This window comes from Adiantum capillus-veneris, chromosome 22 (genome assembly GCF_014529385.1).
Source record: "Adiantum capillus-veneris isolate H3 chromosome 22, ASM1452938v2, whole genome shotgun sequence".
In the NCBI taxonomy this organism is placed as follows: Eukaryota; Viridiplantae; Streptophyta; class Polypodiopsida; order Polypodiales; family Pteridaceae; genus Adiantum; species Adiantum capillus-veneris.
Genome location: NC_140952.1, coordinates 116458226 through 116477883, shown reverse-complemented (window position 1 = coordinate 116477883; position 19658 = coordinate 116458226). Strand labels below are relative to the sequence as shown.

The following is a 19658-nucleotide window of genomic DNA, read 5'->3' as shown; positions in this document are numbered from 1 at the left end:
AGGCTATCACTTATGATTCTTCAATCCTATTGGCTAAGCCTAGAGAGGTCCAATGAGGTGCTAGCAAGAGGATTTAGCAAGAGGCGTCGACCAAGAGAAAGAGAGGGGGGCTGATTTTTCAAAGGCATTATTCCACACACACTCACACTAGCTCATGTGTGAAGCAAGAAGACTCTCTCTCTCTCCTTCTCAAGCTTTAATGAAAAGCTTATCGCCTACTTCAAGCTTGTGAGAAGGGAGACCTACACTAGCAACTCTTGGCTTTGTGATGCAAATCCATCCAAGAGCCAAGCTTCAATGCATGCTCATCTCCTCTACCATGCTAATTACTAAGCTATCCTATGCTAATATGAGTGATTATGTGAGGAGATGTACTTATTTCTCGTAAGACTACTCCTTCTTCCTCTCAATCTACTCTCATACCCCGCTAGCTCTCACCGTCTTCAAAGGTGTGTGAGGTCTTGGGTCTGATACCATGAGGGAATTGATGTTGTGTTTTATAAGTGTTTGCATAGTGCTTGAAGCTTCCATCTTCATTGCACTAGCTAGTTATTGAAGGAACACAAAGAATTGTATTGTAAAATGTCTCCCTTGATGGGGGAAACCTATAATACAAAGCCTTTTGGAGGGGGGACCGGCTCCATGTAAATCCGGTCCTCAACTATTGTCAATAGCTTAGTTGCTCTCTCTTTTGAAGTATTGTTCATGCCTATCTAACTAGGTGTTATGTTTTTTGTTTCTCTCTCCACCCAAGCACTCTTGTTATGCTCATTAGGAATCTATTTTGATGAAATGCTCACTATGTTGATGCTATTTTCTGCTACACACAAGTTACTAGGCCATTAAATGTTACACAAACTGAGGTATGTTGGATTTCGTATGCCTAAGTGGGCCTGAGAGATTTGGTTTTGCTTGATAACATAGCCGAGTTTAATACCTTAAACTATCAATGGAATTTTTTTAATGTTGTTGGAGATATTTGAAGCCGTTAATTAGGATACTTTATGGACTTAAGGTACTTAAAAAAGCTAGAGGATTTAGAGCTAGAAAAATGTGGCAATGTAATTTTGATATTGAAGGATTGATCTATGACTAATATGGATTAAGACACTTGGATCAAAAGGGTGGTGGCCTTCTAATAAGAATGATATGTATGCTAATATCTATTTAAGGTCTAATAAAAATTCAAAATATATAAAAACCTTACTTATAATTACTTCCATGAAATTTTGGGATAGTAAATTTTATTACAAAACAATAACCAAAGAACTAGAATACGTGAACACTTTGAACAGTGGTTTTAAGTTTAAAAAGTTGTAAAATGGACATGGATAACAACTGATATAGTCCATTGACACCTGTAAAACGCATTCAAGGCTAACATAATTGTTGTCTTGTTTGGATGGATGTAGGTGAGGACTCTATCCTTTCTTGAAATTTTTTTGGCTTGAAGCAAAGGATTGTCCTTGACATCACAGGCTCTTACTACTTCTTGAACCATACTTTTTAGATCAGCTATTGTACTTTTACGCTAGAATGAGACCTCATTCTTATAGCAATGTACAAAAATTATTCTAAGATTGAGTTGTTTTTGTACTAATCATTGTCACTTGTCTAAAGCCGGTGTCATTTGAGCTTAAAAGTTCATTTATGTTTTATTATATAAGTAAAACAGCTACACACACGTCCTATACATAAGGTTTTCCCAACCCTTTGGGAAAATCAGGACACTAGCTTTAGAAACTAGCTTGAATTATAGTGCTAAGATGGACCCATTGTATATAATTCCTTTTTAGGTTGGCTGGTGTTAGGTGGTCCCTCGTAGACTATAGTTCTGGATACCTGCTCACGACTATCATAGTCTTTGACTTTGCAAATTTAAGGGTTGTAGGTCCAACCAACGGTACTTATCATAATTTTCTATTAACTTTCACGATCACAAAAATTATAAACTAACTGCTTGCATGAGAGTTATCCACAACCCGAAGAAGCATACAAGGATTTTGGAACAAATTAGGTTTTACCTAAAGGACCATCCTCCAAAAAAAGCCTTGGCTGTTAGGACTAGACCCTTTTTGGACAAGGCTGTGAGGCTCCTTTTGCTACCAAGGCAGCCCCCATGGTGTAGGCATAGAGACCATGAGGGTTCATCTCTCTCTCTCTCTCTCTCTCTCTCTCTCTCACACACACACACACACACACACACACACACACACACACACACACACAAGCACTAGTGTGTTCGATTGTGAGAAGGGTTGGGGTTGAGGAGGGTTGACATTTTGCTATAGGTTCCTTAAGTCCCTTAGGTGAAAGCCACGTAAGTGGCTTTACTAAGGCTATTAGTATACTATAATCCTATTGACTCCTTGAAAAACAAAGGAACTTTAAGCCGTGTCATTAGTATACTATAACCTTATCGACTCCTCAAAAAACATAAGAACTTTACACCGTGTAATTAGGCAATGCAGACAGTAAGGTTAGAAAGATGTCTCTCACATGTTGATGTGGGCAGGATTTTGCTAATGCAAACAACGCTTTATCTTGTACATGTCATGCACTGTAACTATGTGTAAGCATGCTCAACTTTACCTATTTTGGTAGAGTTAGCCACTGTTGCCCAGCGTGTATGTGCCCAATGTCTCTCTCCTTATTTCTCTCTCCAAAACAATGCAAGTCGACTGGCAAAAAGAAAGAAGAAGACAACGAGTTGTTGCAAGCAGCTTATCAAAATAACCTTGCCACTCCGCTCCTCTAACTATATTTAAGGTCCCTATCATAGTGTCGCATGAGCCCACGACCATCTTTTGCTGGTGTGCCCCTCTCTTGGTGTCACAAAGGTAAATAGCAAACTTCCTACCCTCTATCACCCTTGAATCAACTTCAGCCAAGTGGTAAGGGGTTTCCTACAACTGCCAGCGTTAAAGGCCTACCAGCTGCTTTCTTGCTTTCTGTTTTGGGGTTGGCCATGGCATTGCCTCCACACTAAGTGGCACGGAGTCTTTATGGCTCGGGTGCTTGGATCGATAGCCGAGCACACTCGCGATGAGCGTCTAGAGGAGGTTGAGTGGTGGGTGAAAAAGGGTGCCATGGGTGCTACAACCCCCCCCCCCCCCCCCGCATTGAGCCCGCCACCTCTCTCGCGCGAGTCCACAACCTTAACCATCTCACCTACGCATGAATCATGATAACCATGGCGAATAACATGTTTATAAACGTAAACACAAACACCACCCCCTTGCCTTAATTTACTTGTGTTGGCCGAGTTTACCCTATGGCCATGCCCTGCGTGCCTTGACATAAAGGCATGGACTTCTTTGCTGTTGATCCCATGGTCGGCCATCATTAAAGTCCGCGTGCCACTTGGTCTTGATGGCATTGCATTGTTGGCCGGGCTGTTAAGGCCGCCCCTTTCACACGAACTCAAGCCCGATGCCCGCCCAACTCTGCCTCGTCACCTTGAGGCTTGAGCTCGTGCGCGTGACACCAGCCTAACCCGCTTCTTCGAGATCCATTCGTTCAAAGTTCCCGCCAGAGAGAGAGAGAGAGAGAGAGAGAGAGAGAGAGAGGGGTAGGTATGGCTCCCCCAAGTGGTGCTGGAGCTCCGACGGGCTGCTTCAAATGCGGAAGGCCTGGCCACTGGTCTCGTGACTGCCCCTCCTCTTCTTCTTCTTCCTCAGGACCCTCGTCCGCGGACCCCCTGTCTTCTCAGCAGCAGCACAGACAACAAAGTGGCGCATCTGTGGGCGGTAGGCCCTCATCAGGACCCTCCTCCACTTCCTGGAAGTCTGGAAAACCTCCTCTCAAGGCCGCTTCGGCCGCAAAGCCTGTGCTTCCCCGCAAGCGCCCCAAGCTCACACCAGATCTTCTCCTCTCCAACGAAGGTCTCGGCTACGTCCTCGAACATTTTCCCCGGATGGTCAGGCTCCAAGGCCCTGGTCATGAGGTACTCCCTCCTCAACCCACATCTATCTTCCTCGCATGCAAGATGCACATTTTTCATATTTGCTGTATGCAGTATCCACTGCATTGTCGGCATTGGCACATCTCTGAAGGTCATTCTGCTAAATTGTGCTGCTGAGTGACACTAGCTTGCTGTTCTATTGTGCACCCATTTCACCATCAAGCATAGGCAATAAAGCTGTTTTGTGCTGTTTGACATTGGCCTTAAGGTTTGGGCATGTGCATGTAGGTATATGTGACAATGTCAGAGGAGTATGAATAGACTTAATAGAATTTTGACTCCTGCACAGAAGCTAAGCAAGCATTCACCATCCATGTATGGAGTTTGTGTGAATGAAAAAGTATGGGCTCTAGATAAATATTGGACTATTCATGAGTTGGGCAGTCCATGAGATTGACAAGCGGTCGGGGAGGCGACCGGCTAACCTAGTTGCCAGTTGCCTCCAGAGTAAAGCGGAGAATGTGCCGATCCAAAAATGGTTGATCAATTATGCTTTTTGATTGACCATTGGTTTTTGTTAATCAACAGGGATGTGGAAGTCAAGTGCTTGTGGCCCTAGCACTACCACTAGCATAGATAGCACTGATTGAACGGAGGGCCTTTTCAACTAAAGGTATGGTTTGAAACCTGCGAGGGGGGGGGGGGGGGGGGGGGGATACATTTTCTTGTCAAGTGGGAAACTGGGAACCAGTTGCGCCACATCGACAGGACAGCAGTCCCAGAAGTACCAAAACCAAAACTAACTTGTCTGGGAGATGAAGGTGTCAAAAATTCTGCAACTAAAGACCTGTTATCTACTTGTTACCATGATAGTGGAAGAGAATTATTAGAGATCTCCCTTAATACATCTGCACTTGAGAAAAATATTTGTTCAAGCCTCATGCTTGAGCATTGGTGGAGTTGGGTTAGGTGGATTTTATGACTATTTACGTCTGACAAAATAAAAAAATGAGGTTGAATTCGGTGCCATTGAAAGGCATGAATTTTCTCAATGCTGGTCCGGCCGTTAGGGAGAGGTTATAAAAATGAAGTTAAATACAGTGCCATCAAAAGGCATGCTGATGTGGCCTCTAAGGAGAGGGGATGATCTTCAAAAGGACACATCATACACCCCAGTTAGTTTTCTCAATAAATTAAGCTCTGCGTTGTCCTTGCATTGAAATTCATTGTGATAGTGAGGGTGATAGTGCCCATGAGAAAGTGCACTTAGCCAGGGTGGGGAGGGAATTATTACAGGAAATGGCCATTTTCAGGTTTCTGTTCCTTGTTCCCTTTTCAACTTCCTATTGTGAACACTGAATCCCCATCCCATGTCTTAGACCTGAGTATCCGTAACAGTGAATGGCAATTTTCCATTTCCTGTTCCCAGTTCCGATTTACCGTTCCTGGTAACTATGGGCGGGGAGGGGGGAGTGCCACAACCAGGCTCAAAGGTTTTCCCTCTCGTAGTCCGAGACTTACACGCCCCATAAAAGCTTTATATGTATGAGTGGGAAAGTAATCTGATGGAATCCTAGTAAAGGAAGAATCCACAAAAAGATCTTTCTCCAACAAATACCTAACATTTGTTCTCGGTTAACAGTATGGCTTCTTTTAGTGCTAGGTTTCATTATGGCTGAGTTTGCCCTTGATCTCCGGAGTCATGACAGAAACTCAGTACGCCAAACTTTGTGTTGATGTATGCTCATGTGTGTGTGTGTGTGTGTGTGCGTGTGGTATGTGTTGTGTTTGGGAGCTTATGTTAGTACCTAGTTCTACACCCACTATTGGGCACTGACGACGTTAGTGGGGATGTCGTGGTATTTAGTCAATACTATGCATGATGGAGCTGATGGTTATATTGTCTTGTGAGTGACTACCATGGGTCTATACCTTGCACTTTCCTTTAAGGGTGAATCTGGGCTTATCCTGGATTCATCTAGGTATATAGTATATCAAGACTTGAGATATAATATATTTCCTACTTGCTTGTGATTTTCATGCTCACATGCAAATACACTGCTATGTCTGCTTTTGCATTTGTAATTACGATACGGAGCTTGGCTTTTTAACATCATTTAAGTAACACCAGACTCAAAACAAGTTAATCCAATATGATGGTAAATTGCAGGTTGATGATCTTAAGAGCTTTCTTGAAGCCTATGTCCACTGGCATTCTCTTATTTTGCCATACTTTTCTTTCAATCAATTCGTGGAGAAGGTTGCAAAAGTTGGCGCTTCAAGGCGGGTTCGGGTGATCTCCTCAAGCTCTTCGATATAATGCCCTCCCTGTTTGCTTGTTTGTTGTGTATGTGCAGGTGTGCACATTTGCAGGGATTCCCTGTGAATTTTATTCCACTCGATTCAGATACATGTTTTTGCTTTTTGACTTTTATGTGATTGCAACAGATGTGCGTCAATGACTTAAAAGACAAGGTAGCAAGGGGTGAGGATCTCAAGCTCACTCCAGAAGAGAAAACTCAAGGTCAGTATTCAAGTTGAACCCATGTACTTGGTGATTTTGTTGGTACTTCATTTAGCCATAGAGAAATTGCCAACATAGGAGGCTTACTAAAGTCGAATGCAATCAGCACCATCTCCTTGATCTGCATACAATATAGGAATGCCTACTTTTTGTCAATGGTGCTTCGGGTCTTGGGCTAATTGTTCATACATAAGATAAGTTGTCTTCCTGTTATAATCCAGATCGAGCTGTTGATGACCATGACGTCTCATTCGAGAAAGAGCTGCCTATGGATGAAGGGAATTGGGACGATCAGACTATTCCAACAGATGTAAATGACGATGTGTTCGATGAGTTCTACAAGCAGGCTACTGATGTACTCCTCCTGACTTCGCAATTTTTTTTGAGCATGCATCTAGCTTAGTGAACATGCTTATAGTCTGTGGAGTACTGTGTTCAATAGTTCAATATAAGTAATGTGCATTTTAATGGAAGCCTCTAGCACTATTATTCTATCGAATGATCAGTCAAAAACTGATATAGCCTATGAAAGGAGAATCAGAGGTGTATATTCTACTTCATATGGAGAATCAGAGATTTATTCTACTTCATATGTAAGTGTGAGTTGAGCATTATGTGTGCCTGTGTATGTATATAGTAATGAGAACAAAACCTGGTTCTACACCCTGTCGGTAATGTTATAGTGGCTACCATGGAACTTGGTCAATATTATGCATGATGGAGCTGCTATTTACATTGTCTTGTGCATGACTGCCGCGAGTCTATTACTTACAATTTCTCTAAAGGTGAATTGGGCTTTTTCTTGATTCATCTAGCTATACATTATTGAGGTAATGATGGGCCTTATTTCTGTGGTTATGTTCTAGCAGCCATGTGAAGCTGCACTGCTAACTATGCCATCAAGTGCAAGCACGCCCGAGTCAACAACTGCCAATGACCATAGCACAAACTCTAGTCTGCTGGCATCAAGCAGCATTAATGAGGATCAAAGAGTTCGGATGGAAGCTAATCGCCTCAAGGCATTGGAGCGGGCCAAAGCTCGGGCTGCTTCATTGGTGCCAACATGATAACAATCAAGAATAACTCACTCTACAGCAATGGCCCTATGCCCATAATAAATCCCATCAGGACACTAATTACCATTACCAGAGCTTAGGTTTTGTCTTCCCATGTAATAATTGAAAGCTTTTTCTAAGAAAGGGTTTCAACAGGGTTTTTGCAGGTTATATTTGTTCTCTTGCTAACTTTGTCCTTGGTGTCTTCCATTAAAGCTCTTACTAAACTGAGACTTGAGAGTACATACTTTGTTTGCAAGTTAGCCCCTAATTATCGTTGAGGAACCTCCAATTTCTCAATGCCAAACTATGTTGTAACGTACTTGCGCTGTATTGAGAGTTTGTATCTGTCTCTTCCACATGTTGTCTCTAGTAAACCCTCACAGCCAACCAAAACCTCTCTTTGCCTAAGGAGAAGAGACAAGTCTCTTATTTATGATTGGAAATGGGTCAAAGCCCATTAACTGTGCCATTGTAAGGTGGCAAATTTATGATTTATAAAAAAGGCTGTCTGGCCTTTTGTGGGTGCAAATCAAATTGAAATTGTGGATGTTGCAGATATATATTACCTTTTTAAAGTTTTTCCTTATCTATAACACCATAAAGATCATTGTGATCTAGTCCATCTTCAAATCTTGTTGGCACATTTCAAAAATATGCTAATTAGCATTGTCCAGGACATGCTATTTTGCAACATCTAACGTGCTCTTTACTCAAATGTCTGTTGGATCCACCAAAATCTTACATGTTTTGTAAGGATTACAATGAAGACTGCTTAACAGGGTTGAAAACTTTCTACCATGAATCCACCGTAGTGAGAACAGGCTGAGCATAGTTCTGGATATGTAGCCAAAATATGTGCAAGGAAAAAGAGATGCCCCTTTTGATAACAAAGGATTCTAACTCCTTTTATTTCTATGATTATACCACCAACCTTTGGACCTAAACCAAGATCAAATGTTTGGTTATATTGAAGAAGAAGACATGTTTCCCCATTGAAGTTATGGCTTGTTTCAAAGATGGACTTTATGCTAGTGCATTGCCACTATTGCAATCCCCTAAAAAAGCACTCGACCTGTTCATGTGCATGGATCAATTTTGTCATGGGCCTCATTGGAAGCCATCAAGATTACTTTCATGGAGCCAAATTAGAGACAATTTTGACCCCATGTTAGCGACAATCCACTCCCAATTTAGAGACAAAATTGTTAATGTGTCGTGTTGTGATTTGTTGAGGTTTGTGCCCCTCTCGTGGACCTTGATAGCTGGGAAAGGACCCTTTCCCTTGGAATTTGTGCTCTCTTGATCTATATCTAGTTCGCCCAGATTCCAAATAAAGGTCAGTCAAAGACCTTTCCTTGAACCTTGAGGGTCTCTAATGCTTCAAAAACCCTCAAAATTCAACTTTTCCAAATGGAGCATTGGAAAAAAGTCAAAAAAATATTGATCTTGGTATCATAAACTTTGCCTTTCATTAAAAAAAATTATTAGGTTTGAAAAGTCTCCCAAAAATATAAAATATGATTAAATTTGCACAAAATGTCTCTAAAATTGGTTCCTTTACCCTATTACTCATACAACCTTAACAAGGGGAGTAGCCACTATTGACATATCCTCTTTAGAATACCAAGAGCCTACATCAACACTTTGTTATGGAATGCAAATCTAACCAAGAGCCATGCTTCAATGCTTAAGTTGGCCATCTTCTCCATCTCCATTACTATGCTATTATGTATGCTAGCAAGAAGAGTAATGATAAGTGAGGAACTATTTCTTTCTTCTATGGAATGTTTCTTCTTCCTCTTCCCTATCCTCATTTTCCGATAGTTCTCTCTACCTTTGAAGGTGTTTGAAGCTTTGGGATAGTTAATCCTTTCTACAAGTTTATGTTATGCTTGTGATGCATGAAGCTTTCCATCTTCATTGCATCACGTAGGTCACAAGGAACACAAAGATTGTATTGTACCAAGTCTCTCCTTATGGGAGAAACTATAATACAAATGCCTACTGGAGGGGGAGACCGGCTCCATATGAATCCGGTCTTCAACTATTGTCATGTTCTCTAAACTCTTTCTCTTGCAAAAGTACTGTTCATGCCAAGTTAACTAAGTACCATGTTTATGTTGCTACCATCAATTAAGTTCATATGCTATGTTCACAAAGTAATCTCTAAAAAGTGCTTCACGTAATATCTTAATTCCGCTACTCTCAAAGTTCATAGGCAATTTCCATTACACTTTCAATAGGAGAGATTAGCTTGGCTTATGTGCCAACAAAGGACAACCTTATAAATATGTTCACAGTCGCATTGCCTCGTGAGAAGCTCGAAGTTTTCTTCAAAGGTTTGGGCTTACCTCCTTTTGAGGATTGATAATGTCCTCAAAGCATGCACTTCCTTATACACTATGTGCCAACTCTCATTCACTACATCAATCCCGATCATAAACAACCACAGTGGGATTGCATACCATTGATAATGTCATACATGCAGGGCCCTTTGTCCTCATCACCAAAAGAGGTTACTTGGGATGCCAACAAGCGCACCACATGCCCTGAGAGCTACGATATTTGTAGTGCTCATTTCTAAGAAGGCTGAAATAAAGTCCTTCATAGATCTAACTCTAAAAGCCTTAAACTCTAGAGTCTCAAACCATGAAGGAAACTGAAGTAAGATCCTTTTAAAGTATTCAATTCACACGGATCTGAAATAACATTAAAGCATGTCCGTGTAACATCCCTTTAATTGAAGGTGCAAATCTATATTGTACTTGGCTTTGAAAATTTTGATTAAGAGATGCCGAAAGGATCACATAAGTCTGGAGGTGGTGTTCTTCAACTTTCACCAAGTGAGAATGCCCCTCCAAATGAGTGTGTGTGTGTGGAGTATATCCTGCTAGCATTCCCCTTCCTTGCTTTGGGCGAGTATAGCTTTTCCACATGCTTCCATCTCATTGGACCCCTCTTCCCCTAGCCAATCACATGCAACATGCAGTCAAGTACATGGGTAGTCTTTTGACAAGTGTCCTCCTTACCTCTTAGAGAGAGAGAGAGAGAGAGAGAGAGCTTGAAAATATCTAGATATTTGTTGGATGGAAGTAGAAGCTCATTGGACCCCTCCTTAGCCCAACCAATAGCATTCAAGCACCCCATGTGGTTAAGATTAGTGAGAGTCTAACATGTGTCCCATGTGTCCTTTTAGAAAAGGGGTGCCCCTTGAGTGAGTGGAAGGTTAGGTCAAAGATTCCCCTAACTTTGGGACTTTTATGCATAGGAAGCTTCTCAAGAAACTTCCTCATTAAGTGTGTAGGGTCTCTTTTTGACTCAAGCATCTTACCCCCCATGCATAAAAAGCTTCTCAAGCAACTTCCTCATTAAGTGTGTAGGGTCTCTTTTTGACTCGAGCATCTTACCCCCCATGTATAGGAAGCTTCTCAAGCAACTTCCTCATTAAGTATGACAAGTACCTCAAGTACCTTAGTCATCAAGTATGACAAGCACCTTAGGTGGAGTTCCCACCTCAAGCTCAGCCCTAGCTTGCGTAAGGTCAAAGGCAAGTTTAGGTTGGGTTCCCACCTCAAGCACAACCCTAGCTTGCCTAAGGTCAAAAACAAGTTTAGGTCGGGTTCCCACCGCAAGCTCATCCCTAGCTTGCTTAAGGTCAAAGGACTTTTAACACTAACCATTGGAGGTCTTTAATGAAGCTAACTCTAAGGTCTTTTAAGCAGCATTAGTTAACCTTGCTCTTTGATAGACCATCCCTCATTTGGGCCCCTTTACCATTGGCCCCGTGTTGAGATAGATCTGTAAGCACATGTCTATATTCTAACCCTTGTTCTCGTTTATTATCCCACATTAAATGATTAATTTAATATGAGAAAATCATTTGGGTTGGTTAGATATTAGATATTTAATGACATTACCTCTCTCTTGAAATCATAGTCGTCCTCGACCATGTGGTAAAAGAAATAAAGTCATAGTCATTAGTCAATTTGTCTTAGCGGGTAGAGATCCCTTTTTACCCTACGACATCATTCCAAGATGGATGACTAATCCATTTGGTGCTTGGGAGATATAGCTGCCGCAAGCATGTCTGCTCTTTAGTCCATTTCATCTTCCCAAGTAGAGTGACAATTCTACATGGTGTTTGAAAGACGTCGTCGTCCCAAACATGATTCTTAGTATGCATACTACTTAAATTTGTGCACAATAAAGAGAACTAGTTTTATAAGACAAAATATTGATCATTAAAAGAAACATGTACATTTGCTTACTCTAATGTAGGATTGTAAGCGTTGACAAGGTTCATACTATCCTTAAGCTGGATTCCTTGCATCCATCTAGCATCTTTAAAGGATAATCTTGCCATGTCGTAGTACCTTGTCTTTATGCTGAAGGATAGCTTCGGGTTGTAGTACCTCTTCTTGATCTTCGACTTCAGGAGGGTCTTCAATAATTGGTTCATTTGGAGGCTCTCCTTTGTAGGGCTTGAGTAGGCGCACATGAAAAGCATTGTGTATGAGCCAATGGTTAGGAAACTTGAGTTGATAAGCCACCTCATTGATTGGCTTCAAAATTTGAAAAGGACCATAGTAACTTTTTGCTAGTTTAGCATAATACTTTTGATGGCCTGTAGAATTTTTGCCCGTCGTTTGCCTCAATTGAGCCTTAGGAAACTTAAGTAAGACCCAATCATTTTCTTTGAACGTTAACACTAGAATGGTAACCTAACAGGACATAAAAGTGTCCTTTCAGGGTTTTGGGAAAAAATTCCAAAACCATAGTAAATCCACTCATTTTGAAAAATCCTTTCATGAGCTTATAGTTCAATAACTACTACATATGGAAAAAATGAGAAACTTGTAATTTTTCTTATCCCTTGGTTACTACAAGCCTCCAAATTTGATGGACCAGTGCATTTTGCCCAAAACAACAATTTCTTACTGTTGATTGCATATAAATAAGAGTGGAGATTTTTGTAGGACATGAGATAAAATGCCCCGTTAACTTCAATGGGTTGGTGACTAAAACATATGGTTGCTTTTACCTTACTAATTTTTTTTTGGGCGAAAAAAAAGGTACAAAAAAGTTGCATTTTTGCCATTCTGCGGACCTATCATCAAAGTTTCTATAGTCACGCTCAATACAGATACTATATACATGTTTTCTTAGTTCCCTTTGGGCCTCTGGATTCAAAAGGAGCCATGGAGCATGTCAAAAGGATAATGGATCTCTTACAATTGGAACCTTGGGGGCAATGATAAAGTGCTAAATACAGCAAACATGAAAAAACTGGGTTTAGCATTATGACCTCTAGAAACCCATAGAAACTACTCAATATCTAGCCAAGTTTGTAGTCTATGATTAGATATGGTCACTACCTACAAAATACACACAATTGGCCTAAGAAACTAGCAATATTGAGAAAGTTATCCTTGCTACTCTAAAATGTATCGTATTCTTCAGCAATCAAAAAACTCAACCATCATCATATACTATGCTATATAGCATATTAGGTCCCCCAAAACTCAAGGAAGATTAGATTTATGTTATAAATTACACTTACACAATCAAAATTGAATTTGGATATCAAGAAAGCCAGCAAAAAAATCATAAAAGTGCTAATTTTGGCAAAAAAACAGGATTATGCAATTCTTGTAAATTGGTCATAACTTTCAATTTTAACACTTAGCTCTCCCTACAAGCATCAAAACATGTTGAGAACTATGAAGGCCTAACCTCTAGCCATCTAAACCTCACAAACATGAAGTTTAGAGTGGTATAGTTGCCAAAAATTGAAAAAAAGCCAAAAACAGGACCCGTTTTTTCACACAGTTTAGGTTCAAAAATGTTGTGCAAGAGTAAGGTTTGTAGACATGTAGTAGTGTTAGCGTGTATACGCGCTTGACCAGGGGCACTTTTCTCCCACTGGGGTTTTCCCCCTGGACATCTGGTGTGAAAGGACACCTTATCTCTTAGGGTTTCATATAAGCTTAGTAGCTCTGAGTTTGTATATACTCTATTATTCTAATACAGAGAGATAGACTACAGAGATCTCGTACGCAAGCTCTGTGTCTTCTCCTTCTCCATCTTCTTCCTACTCTGAGTTGTTGTCTTCCTTCTGTTTCCTGTTTCATCATCTTCAACAATTGGTATCAGAGCAAGGTGATTTCTAGAGCCTCTACTTGCGTTTTTGTGTCCGCGCGCGCAATTGCAGTTTTCAGGCAGTTTTCAGAAAATTTGCTCGTGGGAGCATCCTCAACGTTTCGGGAGTGTTCTGAGCAGGCGGCCTGGAGTTTTACGCCCCTTTTGAAGCCGTTCGAGCCCTCATAATTTTGTTCTGAGCAGCGTAGCAAAAGTTACTTTTTGGAGGCATTTAGATCAAGAGGGTGTGCTTTTTGACAGATTTTCTTCAGGTAAACAATTCTTTTGGGAAGCAGCTTGTCTTAGCTTTGTGCTGAGATTTTGTGTAGAGTTTTGCTTGGATTGGAGAGGAGATTTGTGAATCTCTTGGAGGTTCTTTTGCTCTCTTGTGTGTATCCACAGTATGACTCAATCTACAGAGAAAGAGATTTTTGGTGCGTTTACATCCGAACACAAATTGGATGGTACCAACTATTCTCTTTGGTCTTTTATGGTCAAAAATGTTTTGGTTGGTAAAGGATTGTGGGATTATGTATCTGGAGATGAAGTTCGTCTAGGTAGCATTGCACCTGCCATGCCTGGTCGTGGTGCAGCTGTTGGTGCAGGACCCTCACAAGTCACTCCAGAGCAAAAGAGATGGGATACTAAAGATGCACAAGCTATGGCTGTGATTGTCTTAACCATAAAGAGGACAATCGCACCACATATAAGATCTTGTAGAATTTCTGAGGATGCTTGGAACACTCTGCAAGCTATGTTTGGAGGAAGAAACGCTGCGAGAATAGAGTTTTTGAAGAAACAACTTGACAAATACAGATGGATGAAGGTGACGATATCGTCGAGCATCTTACAAAAATCAGGGATCTTAAAGAGCAATTTCTTAGCATTGATGAAGTGATTCCAGAGAAGGACTTGGTTTCCAAAACACTCAATTCACTACCACCATCTTATTTGACTTTTCATACTTCTTTGACTCTGTCTTTCCGAGCTAATCCTGAGCCTCTTCATTTTGAAGAGTTAGTGGCTTTGCTATTGCAGGAGGATCAATCACGTAAGAACAAGTCTTTACAGGTGGATGGTATGGATCATGCTCTTGTTGTACAGAACAAAAACAAGGGTAAAGAGAGCGCTCATCACTCCAAGTCTCGTGCAGGACAGTCTTCAGAGAAGTCTAAAGGTGATTCCGACAAGTCCAAGAAGAAAGATAAATGTCACTACTGCAAGAAACTTGGTCACTACATTAGTGAGTGTAAAAAGCGAATTGCTAAAGAAAAGAAGAAAGAGTCAAGTTTGGTTGTTTCAGCTTCTGGTGATTCTTCTACAGATAAAGAAGAGTCTGCAAACTTTGTGCAGGATTCTTATGCTTTCGTAGTATGTTCAGATTTTTCTGCTTACAGTGTTGACAAGACACAAATGATTTGGTACTTTGATAGTGGTGCATCCAGGCATATTACTTCAAGGAAGGATTTGTTTTGTTCATTGGATGCAGCTCCAGCAGGAAAGAAGGTGACATGTGCAAATAATTCTTCTTATCCAATCAAAGGCGTTGGTAAGATTTTGATTACCATTTCAGATGGTTCAGATTTATGCTTGCCAGATGTATTATATGTTCCAGGGATCAAGAAGAATTTGTTGTCTGTATCCTCTCTTGCAAAAAATGGTCTTCGGGTCATTTTTGAGGATGACAGATGTGTTGTACGAGATCGAGAGAATGGTTATTCTCTTATCACTACAGGTACGCTGGAAAATGGACTATTTGTGCTAGATCGTTATGAAAAGCAGATTCAGGTATGTATTGCAGAAACAAAGACTCAGGCCATGCAGGATGCTGAGTTGTGGCATGCTAGATTTGGGCATGTTAGTTATGGCAGTTTGATGACTTTACAACGTCATAATATGGTACATGATTTGTCTTTGTTAGAGATGCCACCAAGACATTTATGTGAATGTTGCGTTCTTGGAAAGATGCACAGATTTACATTTTCGCAGGATGGTTCAGTTAAAGGGACACGAAAGTTGCAGCTTGTACACAGTGATGTATGTGGTCCTATGAGGACGTCATCTATAGGAAACAGCCTTTATTTTGTGACCTTCATTGATGATTTTTTCAGGTTTTGTTGGGTGTATCCACTCAAAGAAAAGTCAGACGTGTTTGCAGTTTTTCAGCATTATGTCACCATGGTTGAAAATGAAACAGGTTGCAAAGTACAGACTCTTCGTACCGATCGAGGAGGTGAATACATGTCAGGTGCATTTAAGGATTTTTTGGGAAAGCAAGGCATTAAACACCAATGCACTATGCCATACACACCACAACAGAATGGTGTTGCAGAAAGGAAGAACAGGTCTTTAATGGAGATGGCTAGATGTATGCTCAAGGCTAAGAGTTTGCCTCATAAGCTATGGATGGAGGCAGTTGCTTGTGCAACACATGTTTTGAATAGGTGTCCTACTCGTGCCTTGAAGACCGTTACTCCATATGAAGCTTGGTATGACAGAAAACCTTCAGTCAGTTATCTTCGTGTTTTTGGTTGTCTTGCTTATGCTCACATCCCTCAGCAGTTACGTGGGAAGCTTGATGATAAGGCAATCAAATGTATATTTGTGGGGTACAATAGTGGAAGTAAAGGTTATAGACTTTACAATCCTGCTACAAACAAGATTTTTGAAAGTCGTGATGTAATTTTTGCAGAAACTACTGCTCAACCTATGGTTGCTTTTGATGTACCTCATATGCAGACACATGATGTATTTGAAGGTTTGCTTCCTTCTTTTGTGGAGAATCAAGAATCACAACAGGTTGATAATCTTGATCAATCTTTTGATCAGCATGTGACACCTCATGATGTAGAGGAAATTGTGCGTGAAGAGCAAGAAGTTCTCAGGGAAGAAAGAACCTTGCCTAAATGGGTTCAAAAAACTTTGCAGGATAGCAAGTTGGATGCACCGTTGCCACGAAAAACACTTGCTGGTACTACTTTTGGCAGAGAGCAAGTAGATTTGGCTTGCTTTAGCACTCTTTGTGATGCAGATGAGCCTGATTCATTTGAACAAGCTTTAGAGTGTGTTCAGTGGAAAGATGCTATGCAGCAAGAAATTGATTCTATTCATAAGAATCATACATGGGATCTAGTGGACTTGCCTACAGGTAAAAAGCCTATTGGTACAAAGTGGGTTTTTAAGGTAAAAAGGAAACAAGATGGTACTGTTGACAGGTACAAAGCAAGGCTTGTGGCAAAAGGCTATGCGCAACAGAAAGGCATAGATTATGATGAAACCTTTGCTCCTACTTCTCGTGCATGCACAGTTAGATCACTAGTTGCAATTGCTGCTCATCATGGTTGGAAAGTGCATTAGTTGGATATCAAAACTGCTTTTTTGAATGGTGATTTGCAAGAAGAAGTTTATGTAAGTCAACCAAGTGGTTTTGTTGTAAAAGGTCAAGAGCAAAAGGTATGTAGATTGCGTAAAGCTTTGTATGGTCTCAAACAGGCTCCAAGAGCATGGTATGAGAAGATACATACTTATTTGATTGGCCAGGGATTTCAGAATAGTCCAACAAAAAGTACTTTGTATGTCAAAAAGAGAGACGGAGTTCTCATTATGCTAACACTTTATGTGGATGATATGCTTCTTACAGGCAATACTGCAGATGAAATTGAAGCGTTTAAAGATGCTTTGAGAAAAACCTTTGAGATGTCTGATCTTGGTTTGCTACATTATTACTTGGGTATTCAGTTTGTGCAATCAGAGGATGGCATATACATGCTGCAGGTAAAATATTTGCATAAAATTTTGGACAAGTTTGGTATGCAAAATTGTAAACCAATCTCTACACCCGTAGAAACTGGATCAAAGTTGAGCATGCACGATGCTAGAAAACCTTTTGATGTACATACTTATGCAGCAGCGGTTGGTTGCTTGATATATTTGGCAGGCAACACTCGTCCAGACATTCAATTTGGGGTTTCACAAGCAAGCAGATTTATGCACAGCCCAGGTATGCATCATTGGCAGGCTGTGAAGCGCATACTTCGTTACCTTTCAGGTACCCCTAATCTTGCCATGTTCTTTCCAAGGGGGGATATGTATGGAAAGCACAGTTCTATGCAGCTTCTTGGTTACAACGATTCAGATTGGGCTGGTTATTTTGACACACGACATTCCACAAGTGGCAATTGTTTTTTCTTGGGAAATGCATATATATCTTGGCTAAGCAAGAAGCAACCCACAGTGGCTACATCAACTTGTGAAGCTGAGCACAGGGCAGCTTTCACGGCAACAGTTGATTGTGTATGGATACGCAGGTTATTGGCAGATCTTTGTGAGTGTCAACAGGCACCCACTACCATTTTCATTGACAGTCAGAGTGCTATGGCAGTTGCAAGGAATCCAGTATTTCATGCAAGAACAAAGCACATAGAGGTTCACTACCACTATGTCAGGGAAAGGCTACATGCAGGGGAGATCACACTAACTTACTGTCCTACACAGGATAACATTGCAGATCTATTTACGAAGGCATTATCACGAGAAAAGTTTGAAGCTTTCCGAAAAGCTTTGGGCTTACTCTCATACACATGATGATCTGCTACCTTGTACGGATTCACACTATCACTACACGGGGGATTTGTAGACATGTAGTAGTGTTAGTGTGTATACGCGCTTGACCAGGGGCACTTTTCTCCCACTGGGTTTTTCCCCTTGGAGATCTGGTGTGAAAGGACACCTTATCTCTTAGGGTTTCATATAAGCTTAGTAGCTCTGAGTTTGTATATACTCTATTATTCTAATACAGAGAGATAGACTACAGAGATATCGTATGCAAGCTCTGTGTCTTCTCCTTCTCCATCTTCTTCCTACTCTGAGTTGTTGTCTTCCTTCTGTTTCCTGTTTCATCATCTTCAACAACGTTAATGGTGAGATCGATACTCAAAAAAAAATGCTAAGTTTTTTTCAGCTCATAAGGCAATTTTGTGGATATATAGCACCTAGAAATTCATTTTCATACTCTTCACATAATTCAAGAAAAATGGTCACTTAACAGGACACAAAAGTGTCCAAGGACATAAAAGTGTCCTGTTACCATTCTAGTGTTAAGGCCCTTCTGTGCTTGTCAGCAATAGCTTTTTTCCTTAGTTGGGAGATGGATATAGCCTCCTTAATCTTTTGAAAAGATGCTTGCAGGTCACGGCTATACTCATCGGCAGCGAAGATCTTCGCATGTACTTTAAGTAGCAAGGGACTTTTAGGTCTTCCCTCTATGATTTCAAAAGGTGCTTTTCCCATAGAAGTATGGATAATATTATTATACTCATACTCTACAAGAGGTAAGTACTTTTTCCATTGTGAGCGTTGATCTACTTCTAACATAGGTCTTTAGTAGATCAAGAATCGTAAGATTGGCTATCTCACTTTGGCCATCCGTTTGTGGGTGATAGGCCGAAGAGAAATTCTATCTTGTACCTAGATTTTCGAAGAGACCTTTCCAGAAATTACTGGTCATTCTAGGATCTCTATCTAACACGATGGATGTTGGCAATCCATGGTGTTTGAAAATCTGTGATATGAAGAGAGTTTCCATTTGGTGTGCCTTAATAATCTTCTTGACAGGGATAAAGTGTGCTTGCTTGCTAAACCTGTCGACTATTATCCATATTCTCGTATTCCCATGGATAGCTTTTGTTAATCCAAAGATAAAATCCATGGATATACTCTCCCATGGTGAATTAGGAATTGGCAATGGTTGGAGTAATCCAAGTTGCTTCCCTCTATCATAATGTCTTTTGGCATACCACACATTTTGAAATATACTCTTGTATGTCCACTTTCATGGCAGGCCAATAAAAGTACGTCTCTACTCCTTGAAGAGTAGGTTGAATACCTCTATGCCCCGCTTAGGGAGGAGCATGGGATTCATACATGACTTTCTCACGAAGGGAGTGGCCCAACACATAGCCTATTGCCATGGAGAAGATAACCATCCTGCAAGGAGAATGGTTCTTCTTTCTTCCCCAAAGCAAGGGCTGACATT

At 40.8% G+C, this 19658-nt stretch overlaps 1 protein-coding gene across 2 annotated transcripts; it reads left to right on the top strand.

Annotated features, from left to right (window-relative positions):
• Positions 1–3518: 3518 nt before the first annotated feature.
• On the top strand, positions 3519–7844 carry LOC147430079 (uncharacterized). Of its 2 annotated transcripts, none has more exons than XM_086496259.1 (5): positions 3519–3946; positions 6075–6197; positions 6353–6428; positions 6650–6783; positions 7295–7844. In XM_086496259.1, the coding sequence occupies exons 1-5, from the start codon at positions 3578–3580 to the stop codon at positions 7493–7495; spliced, it is 903 nt and encodes a 300-aa protein (XP_086352385.1). In that variant the 5' UTR covers positions 3519–3577; the 3' UTR covers positions 7496–7844. The 2 variants fall into 2 exon arrangements, with proteins under 2 accessions (XP_086352385.1, XP_086352386.1); XM_086496260.1 differs by having other exon boundaries at positions 3523–3946; positions 7298–7844.
• The last annotated feature ends 11814 nt before the right edge of the window (positions 7845–19658 follow it).

Coding starts and splice junctions, on each gene's coding strand:
- LOC147430079 (XM_086496259.1), top strand. CDS start 3,578: ATGGCTCCCCCAAGTGGTGCTGGAGCTCCGACGGGCTGCTTCAAATGC. Junction 3,947..6,074: donor TCCAAGGCCCTGGTCATGAG/GTACTCCCTCCT, acceptor GGTAAATTGCAG/GTTGATGATCTTAAGAGCTT. Junction 6,429..6,649: donor TCCAGAAGAGAAAACTCAAG/GTCAGTATTCAA, acceptor GTTATAATCCAG/ATCGAGCTGTTGATGACCAT.